Raw genomic sequence first — 9949 nt, forward strand, 5'->3', positions numbered from 1 at the left:
TCAAAAAAGAAAAACACAAAAAACAGGTGTTTGTTTTCTTGCGAATATCTCAAAAACTAATTGCGACTTTTAAAATTTCCAAAAAGACTGAAGCACTGGAGGAAATTGCCTTAAAGAAAGTCTGTACTTTCCGAACTGCAGGACCATAATTTATAATCTTCCGAGAGGGGTGAAAATGCGGGCGAAAACGAGTAGTCTGGCTTGCGCTTCAACACTAACCCTATTATTCCGATTTTTGGTTCTCCCCTTCCTCAACAATACTTTAGATGTTCGTATAGTGGTTCGGGCGTTTCTTTATGATTACGTTGTAGATTTGTAATGTAGCTCTATAGTTTGGAAGTTTGAAATATTTGTTTTTCAGTAAAATGTGTTTCTGAAATCTAGCTTATATGTGTAGCCGTTTGCCTTTCAGATTGCTATATTCAGCTTATTACACTATTGTGGTGTGGTTGAAATAATCGGGTCGCTAGAAGGCTCCCAGGATTTGTTTTATTTTATTCGATGGTATGGACATAGGCATTAGGGTGCTTTTGTTTCAACTATTTTTTTCTTTCTGTCCCATCATGAAATTTTATTGCAAGTACCAAAAAAAAAAAAAAAAAATTGAAAGTTTGGGCGCCTAATATTTATGAAGACCTCGACCCATGCGTTTGAAGATTTCCCATTAAAAAAACACAGAAACTCTGATTTTTTTATTTTTAAATTTCTATAGCTCATTGTCAGAGGCATTTTATAGCATCGCTTCGACCGTGGACGGGTTTTTTTCAGAATTGAATGCTCTACAGAAGTGTCTAATGTGGGCAAGCCGTAACTCGAACCGGCGAGGTAGTACAGGCCTCTAAACTTGATTTTTCCATACAATTCGTATTTTTTTCGCACTTATCTCGTGAATGACAAGAGCTACAAAAAAAATGTGAACAACAAACTTGTAGAAAATCGTATTTTCTCCAAAAAAAGTCCTCAGCACCAAGTCACTAAAATCAATATTTCCGGAGATATTTAATGATGAATTTTTTGTAATTTCAAATTTTTTATCGAAAATCATGTCAAATTATAAAAAAAATATTTTCACGTAAAGAAATATATCTAAACTTTATCATTATTTATCTCCGGAAATATTGATTTTAGCGACTTGGTGCTGAGGACTTTTTTTGGAGAAAATACGATGTTCTACAAGTTTGTTGTTCACATTTTTTTTGTAGCTCATGTCATTCGCAAGATAAATGCAACAAAAACACGAATTTTATGGAAAAGTCAAGTTTGGAGGCTTGTACTACCTCGCCGGTTCGGGTTACGGCTTGGCCACACGAGACACTTTTGTAGAGCATTCAATTCTGAACAAAACCCGTCCATGGTCGAAGCGATGCTATAAAATGCCACTGACAATGAGCTATAGAAATTTAAAAATAAAGAAATCAGAATTTTTGTGTTTTTTTGGGAAAACACATGGGTCGAGGTCTTAATAAATATTAAGCGCCAAAACTTTCAGGATATTTTTTTTTTTGGGTACTTGCAATAAAATTTTACGATGGGACAGAAAAAAAAAATAGTTGAAAAAAAAGCACCCTATTAGGCATGAATATCACGTCCTTCGGCAGTCAACTGACCCTCGGATTACCGGCTAAGGATTAGCATTCCTCGACGTACACTTACAATACAACTTATTGTTAGGGATTAGTTTTATATTTATTTTATAAAGAATAATATCAAGAACAGATAGTATACTAGAATTAACAATAAGAGATTAAAACTTATTGTTAGCGAGGTCGACACCAGCCTTAGCCAGCACTAAACGTTGTGGTAATTGTTTTAGATTCGTGAGGGTTTTATCACTGATAAAATATCCTTTAGTCGATTCTTATTAAACGTGTGAGTTGTTTTAGAATTATGTTTTGCGGAGCGAGCTCGACTCCTTATCACCTTAATTTCAATTGTCCTGTTCTGTGAATTAGTCACTTCCTCCCCACCACTCCTCCCTTCTATCACTCTCTCTAGTACACTCGTTACAACGTGTTACGCTAACTATAGTTTTTAAGTGGAGATCAGAAACTAATCACCCTACGAATGCAAGTTCCCAATACAAGTTATATAATACGTTAATTCTTCACGGCTACTTCGACACCAACTTATATACTCTGGGGAACGTGACAGAAGCTGAATTACTCAAATTTTACACAATATCACCATGTGTAGATATATTGTTGCATATCAAATATGCAACGATATATCAAATATGAAATACAACCAAAATCTCAAATTATTACCCAATATCAAAATACGAACGTTAATAACGTAATCCTAACTACTTAAATCTGTCACTGTTCCTATCCACACTTCGTATAAATTGCATTTCTGAAGATAGCATTTGATATATTTAATGATATTGCGATGTAGGGGCGGTCGAGCGGTAACTAAACGAATTATTAAATAAATAGATAAATATCGAATAAATAAATTATCAATCAGGGGATTTACGCGCGTAGTGAATGGACAAAAGATTAACGAACAAATGAAACAGTTTATCAATAAATAAAGGCAAATGCCAAAACGCAAGATTAAATGCAAGGAATTAAATAAGCAAAACCCAATGAATTAAATGCAATAAATGTTGAAAGATATATCCTTGGAATGAAATGCTATATTTTTTAAAACGCGGCTTATTTGTCAGAAGTCGGGCTTTAGACTGACTATCGTTGTTTACAAAAAGCAACTCAAAGTTCGAGAACAAAAACGTGTGGCAAATAATTGAATATAATTTGGGGGTATCCTGCAAATATTACAATATACATACTTAGGGTGTTTAAAAAAAAAAAACATTTTTTTTTTTGTTCTTGTTGGTGTGGAAAAGTTGGAAGTACATTTAAAAATAAGAATTTTGGCGCCTTTTTGAGCCTTTAATATTGATATTGAGGTTTGCCTCAATCCTTTTGTAGTTTTCTCATTTAAATAAAACAGGAATTTTTTTTTTTCATTTTTGAATTTTAATTACTTCGGAATGGCTTGTTTCCGCAACATTCCAGTGAGAGGTTTTATAGGAAATTTGACGCTTTACAAAAAATGTCTGAAGGTCAAAGTTTCTCTCATCAACCGTTTCAAAGATATCTGCGATCAAAAGTACCATCAATCAAAAATTTAAAATTTTTTCCAATAAAATTGCGAAAAACTTTATACTTTATATTTATATTACATATATGTATGTAAAAGAGAAAGAAATATAATTAATTAATGATCTCGAATTAGCTGATCTAACTCGGGTCCTTGTTGAATTGACTTGATGATCCAGGCTTATCAGCTGCTCCCATCTGCTTGTTCACTCGTCTTACTAATTGTAAGTAATTTTCGTTCGGCTGTCTTTTTTCTGTCGTTCCGTCCGCCTTCCCAATCACCACAATGGTTAAATACTGACTGCAAAGTCGTGTGTACCGTGTGGAATCAGCTATCTGGTCATCGGAAGACTTTAGAAATATATTGACGACGACGGCTGTAATGGAAAGATTTTTAAATTTAAATTATTAAATCACTTACAATTTGTAACGATTCCTTTACTTTTGAATTAATCGCTATGAATTAAGATTACACGTTGATCAATATTTGTTGGCAGGTATTATTATATTTAATTTAGTTATAAGTTGTCTGGGCGCTCATTATGTACAATAGTTATATAATTTCTTGGGTCCTCTTGCCGTACATATATGTTTTGCATGTAAAATAATGAGACGCCACTACATCACAAAAGGAACAAATAACAGGTATGGTAAGAATAAATAGCACGCGACACAGTGTATATGAATAAATAGAACGAATAAAGGTGTATAAAATAAAATCAGGGACCGTCGACTATTTATACATGACGTGACTAATAAAAGAAAGGCGAGCGGGATATAGAGACAATAATGCAGTGATATCTGGTAATGAGCTCAATCTCCCTGGCACATTACATTAATTAAATATATATATATATATATATATATATACGTATCTCTATGAACTTATCTTATCATCGCTCACGTCTACTCGTCATGACGGCCCAGGGAGAAGAGGACTAATTTTTGAGGATACGTCGAGTCGACAATTATCGGCATTACCCGACAATTGTCGATTCTTCACGCCTTATCCCCGCTCTAGCATGACAGGTGCCTACAAATTAATCATGCTTTTATAAAAATATAATTAGTCGAAAAATACCTTTGATTACCTCGTAGAACTTGGTATGTATTCAAAAAAACATTAATGCTCCTGTCGTTGGCTTTTTTTAAATTACATGTCAGGGTTAAATCCCGTGACATTACAAATCGCGTCATGGGTGTAGCACTGTGGACCATCGCTTGACTGGTATTCGCCATTGAAGCCAGCTTGCATACCTGCAAAAATATAATTGTAATTCAAGTTTATGGAACAAGTGAAATTCATTATGGAAAATAATACATATCAAAAATTCTTACAATTTTATCCCGGAAGCTTGGAGTGTCGCTCAACTTTCTCTCGAATATGGTGAATTCAGTTATATCTCTACATGGTAGATTGATACCATCTAAATCGAACTCAAGCTCAATTTTATTTACTGTACTTGTATTTTCACAAATTCTACGGGTCTGGATCAGAATTCCTCTCATATCATTAACAGTCTTGGTTAATGAGCTCAATTGAGAGCCAATGCATTATTGCTCCTTTACAATCGGAACTAATAAGTTTGATAAGACTTGAGTCAACATGTCTGAAATATTATAATGTAAATTATTAGTAAAACTAAATTGTAAAACATAGTATGATTCAATTTAATTACTTTATTTTCTAATACCTTGGTCCACATATATTTTGGAACATTCCTGGTCATCTCCAAGCGTGCTTTGGGGTTCGGTTCTCGCACTTTTATGCGAATTCCCGAGGGAAAATTTATCGTAGCTCAGAGAGGTGCGCATCTGCTTGGCAATTTTAGATGTATCATTGTCAGTATCTGACTCCTCTGCACTAGAAATTTTTCTACCGTATCCAATCCTCGGTTTTTTGATTTTTATATATCGATCTTTTAATAGTTCTTTCCTCACTACTTATGTTCCCCCAAGATTCCTCAGACTCTTGAAGAGCCTCGTTGACGCTTTTGCCCGTAGGATTTTTGTCGTGCCTATTATTTATATACAAAAATTTAGTATTAAACTAAAAAATACACTACGAGTATATCTTATACTACCTTATGCGCATTGTCATTTCTAGTTTTCGACGAACCGTTTCCAGAGCTTATAAACCCCTGAGATTGTTGACTGCCTTCTAATTGACAAAAATATAGAAGTTAGCACATGGTAAATGAAAAAATTCGCAATTGAGACAAAAAATTTATCCTTTATAAGAAAAAAATAAATAATTGTAAGTTACCTGAGTTTTTTCAAAAGGAAGCAGATAAATCCATGTTTGCATTCTCTGGTAGGTCCTCAGCTCTGTCAACAGACTCTTTTCTGTTATTTTTTATGAAATATTTATCTCATCTTACAATATCAAGGCTGATATTCTAACTGATGTAATAACTGTCCAGTTTCTTTGGTAAGTTTCTACGAAAAGGTAGATAAGTTAATAATGACAAATGCATTCAAAGAAAAGATAAATTAATAAAAAAAATCATATTTCAAAATGAGCATACGTGTTTGAATTATTTGTTATTACTACAAAAAATTTAACAACCAAGTAATAATGAGAAATATGCCTATAAAAATTGTTGAAATCTCTGAATGTCTCTATTTTCATCACTGATTTTTAGAGATAATGATTTAAGAAAATTTTGAATTGTGACAACTTTGAAGCGATTAAAAGCTAACTATTGAACAAAAAATATTTTAATGCTGTTTAACTAACATTAGAGATAATAATTGATACCGAAAATTTACCTAAAAGGAAAAATGATAACATTTTACAAGTACAAAAAATACAAAGATAACTGCGAATATAGCGGATAATTTATGGTAGTTTTTTTACAGGTAGGTTCTACGATATGAAGCGGCCTGATTTGGATTCTTCACTTGCCGCAAGTTTGACATTCGGACCAAACTACCGCCTCACTGAAATTTCTAGTCGGGATATCCCGACATCTACCGCGTTCCAGAAATTGTTATCCTCCCGGGGAAGATCTAGATCTCCCGGTGGACGTTCCTATAACCGATCCGTTGATAAGGACTCGAGTCGACAGCATGAGGACCTCGCTGGATGGCACCCGAAAGTAGGCGACCGGCTAGACGAGTAAAGTGTTGACTGAAGTTATCATCAGTCAACGAGTAAAGTACGAGTATCGTGACGTCAGAGGTGCGACAACTGCGAATTATAGCCGCAATCAGATGCCACGTGGGCACCCTACACCTATGAGGTCGGTGAACCGCTGAAATACCATCGCTGATAGGAAGACCCCGTTACGGAGGGGAGGTATCGCCAATCAGGAAGAAGAAACAAGAGGATCGTCGAGAAAGAAGACCCTTGCCTCTGCCTATTCTACGTCCTACACCGTTATCCCGGATCGCCACTCGTTCATAACTACCGTTTTATATTTCGTAGCTATCCTAGAGTCTTTGTGTAATTTAATATCGTCTGTGTATTCTTTTGTATATCTATCTGGAGAACATTTATTAGTAACTTATTGTGAGGGTGAATTGGTGCGCTCAGTGCCCATGAGTATTTTGTTATCGAGGACCTGTTGGATCAGCCGCAGCGTCAAGGTAAGGTTTTCATTGTCAGCCATTTTGGGTAAAGTCACGAAGTCACGTTTTTAGATTCTGTTTTACGTTTAGTTTTGGTGTTACATCTATAATAGTGTGCAGCTCCGGATTTGGCGTTAGTGCGACCGGGCTCACAGGTTTATTGAGTTTTGTGAATTAGCTATGTTGTAGGAAATTTTGTATGAAATTTAGCAGCGACCTCGTGACCGAGAACCCGTTAATTTGAATTTCATTGTCAGTTCCGCCTTCGGCAATTTTTGGAAATCTCTCGCGAGGATTTAGTCTCGCGTGCGTTCAGTCAGAATAATCATCGGAGGCTGTTGGGCAATTGCATAGTTTTATCATTTTTATAAAGAAAAATATGTTTTCAGTTATGCTTTTAATATGGTTCTGAATATGAGATAGAATATTCAATTTATTTGGCATTTGGTTTCTCTCCCCGCTATGCGATCTGTGCGCTATATATTTTGTTGTTGCTATACACTTCGTCTTCAGAGAGTTAACAAAATTATATGGATATATTGTACATCATAGAAAAGAGAAAAACAAGATGGCCTCCGCTGGCCTGAAATACGTATGGGCCATTCCACGTGAACTGGATCAGTGACCTGTCAGATTTCTTTTTAATTTTTCATGTCCATTGTCCATGGGGAGTTTGAATTTTGTGCCAGAGGATTTTCGAATTAGTACAAATTTCGATTTATTATCAACAATCGAAAAATCGAGCAGCGTTTTCGTCGAAAAAATCATAACTTCGTCAAAAATGATGTTGGATTCAATTTGTTTTTTTTAGTATTCACGCAGATAGGGCCACAGATTGGAAAAAAAAATAAATGATGCCAGAAAAGTTTATTTATCATTTGTTTATTCGACAAGTAATTTTTAAATGATTTTTAAAACACTGACGAATAGCACCGAAAATTAAAAAAAAAAATACTAACATATACTCTGAACTATATCACAGCCTGTAAATTAATTTCAGAGATACGTTCGGCTTCGTTTTCGAGTAAAAAATCATCAAAGTTGGCGGCGCGCGTAAATTCGAGCTCGTCGACGCCTATGCGCGTAATGACGCGCGTTGAGCAACAGAGAATACCCTGTTTACTCTCCGCGGTCGCTACTTGGTGGACGCTCCGCAGCGGCATTCGCGGGTCATTTTCACGATGATCGACACCGTTTAAAAATCTGAAAAAACTTCCATAGCTTCCCCATGACTCTCCAAAGCGATAGAGTCAAGTTCCAGAGATGTGTTATTTCTCGTTTTCGAGATATTGCAATTCAGAATATTACAAAGTACATATTATGGGAGCTGGATCCATTGAGGACTAGAAATAAAGTACATACATGAGTAATAAGTGTAACATGGTAGTACGTTTAATGAAGATATTTAGCGCATAGACCTACGGATACATGAATCCATTGAACTAGAAGAAATCTCACACTCTAACGCTTTCGTTGATATTGGTACACGGAGAGAAATTTCTGCATAATTCACACAGAAAAGTATCATTTCTTTCACAATAAAAGTATGGTAGTTCGGAACCATACGGAAAATATCCACAATAAAAGTATGGTAGTTCGGAACCATACGGAAAATATCGTAGACTGCACAATAAAAGTATGGTAACTTCTACATTCAGTGAGATTTGCAATATCGGATAGTACTTGGTGCAATATAGTATGGCTATCGCTTCCAAGCAGTATTGTAGGTCAAGCGTGGGGGGTGTTGAAGAACTAGTAGAACGTTATATGAGAGAACTCACTGAACTGTATTTTTAACTTTCTCTGATTCTTGTTGCAGCTATAATCATGCGATATTGTACGTTCAACGTGACTATGTTGGAGGTTCAGTAATATGTTTCTTTGTAGAACCTTCCAAAATGTTTGTTTCACTTACTCATGTTGTTATGGGAAATTGATCTAAACTAGTAATATAGGTTTTCTGATTTTTATTTTAATCTTTACTCTAAACTCTCCCAGATGGAATCATACATATCGTATTGTTTGCAACGCATTAAAAATAGGACTGCCAATTGAATCTTGCAAACTGGTCTTGGATGCATCACAATAATTACTGGGCAATAATTTTGATTCTCAAGGTTGAATGTAGTTAAGGATGGAATGCCAGTAATGTTGTAAAAAGATATCAATCTCAAAACACAATTGATGTATTGTGTGAATCCTGCTTAGTTCTTATTCTTCTAAGACATAACTTGAAAGGAAGCGTAACGTATTCTCTATGGGATTAACACTACTCTGGATAAATCAATACTGGATATTTTCACGACTAAACCATACATCTATTCATCGTAAACTCGCCTTACCTCTGTGGGTGTCTTCCCCCGTACACTTTTAGCATCGCTTTCCAAATCTTTTCTATGCATCTCGAAGCAGCGTGATGAAGGTTAAGCTACAAATTCCAAACCGATAATGCACATACATACATACATACATACATAGGTTATGTTACCACGTGCTTTCAGTCACACACCCGGTGTTATGTTATCCTACCACGTGCATTCAATCACGCATTAAAAAAATTAAATTCGAGTCAATTAAGTCACAAAATACTAATTAATTACATAAAACTGGCTTCGCGACTCTTGTTCTGTTTTTTGACTCTGCTCTCAACTATGGGAATCACCGAACTAGACAACGAATTCAAAATTTTCTAGGAACGGTAGAAACGCAAGCTTGCGCAGGCTCGGCAGCAATCGAGATTGAGAGAGATACGTACTTCCTCTTATGTCCGTGAACTTGGCTCCGCCATTTTTGAATTCTTTAAATTCAATGATTGTATCGAGTTGTGCTCGGTTTGTGCTGCGTTGTGCCGAAAACAACCAGCCGATATCTGTTATCACTACAGAGATATTTTGAAAAAACGTTTTTTCAGCCAGCTTCGCCATTATGGATTTTTTTAAAACGAAAAGTTGTGCTCAGTAGTACGAGATATGCCGAATGTTGTGCCATAAAAATTTTGGCCGCGGTCGCAGTAGTTTCCAAGAAAATGAATTTTTAATTTTTTTTTTTTTTTACAATAATCGAAAATGTTTAAATTTTACGATTGTATCTTATTGTGCTCGTCTTCGGGAGTAACTTTTCCTACTCCGACTTTTTTGTGCGACGTTTTGGACAGGAAATACAGGGCAAAATTGGATGAAAAAAAAAACCGAAAAAAATCAAAAAACGAAAATATTTAAATTTTACGATTTTATCGGGTTGTACTCGTCTTCGGAAGTAACTTTTTGCCCTTC

General features: G+C 35.4%; 1 protein-coding gene across 5 annotated transcripts; it reads right to left on the minus strand.

Moving 5' to 3' along the window:
• Positions 1-1618: 1618 nt before the first annotated feature.
• Positions 1619-6116, minus strand: LOC125501491. Of its 5 annotated transcripts, none has more exons than XM_048657645.1 (7): positions 5965-6116; positions 5371-5432; positions 5189-5265; positions 4799-5122; positions 4443-4714; positions 4196-4361; positions 1619-3481 (listed from the first exon to the last, which is right to left on the minus strand). In XM_048657645.1, exons 5-7 carry the CDS (start codon positions 4611-4613, stop codon positions 3246-3248), a joined length of 573 nt encoding a protein of 190 aa, XP_048513602.1. In that variant the 5' UTR covers positions 4614-4714; positions 4799-5122; positions 5189-5265; positions 5371-5432; positions 5965-6116; the 3' UTR covers positions 1619-3245. The 5 variants fall into 5 exon arrangements, 3 of the variants coding, with proteins under 3 accessions (XP_048513602.1, XP_048513601.1, XP_048513600.1); XM_048657644.1 differs by having other exon boundaries at positions 5371-5543; XM_048657643.1 differs by having other exon boundaries at positions 5371-5543; positions 5877-6116.
• Positions 6117-9949: the final 3833 nt, after the last annotated feature.

This window comes from Athalia rosae, chromosome 6 (assembly GCF_917208135.1).
Source record: "Athalia rosae chromosome 6, iyAthRosa1.1, whole genome shotgun sequence".
In the NCBI taxonomy this organism is placed as follows: Eukaryota; Metazoa; Arthropoda; class Insecta; order Hymenoptera; family Athaliidae; genus Athalia; species Athalia rosae.

Excerpts from the sequence above, each read along its gene's own strand:
- LOC125501491 (XM_048657645.1), bottom strand. The coding sequence starts at position 4,613 with ATGAGAGGAATTCTGATCCAGACCCGTAGAATTTGTGAAAATACAAGT. Across the intron at positions 4,362-4,442 it reads CAAGCTTCCGGGATAAAATT|GTATGCAAGCTGGCTTCAAT; the intron begins GTAAGAATTTTT and ends ATATTTTTGCAG. Across the intron at positions 3,482-4,195 it reads TACATACCAAGTTCTACGAG|CCGTCGTCGTCAATATATTT; the intron begins GTAATCAAAGGT and ends TTTCCATTACAG.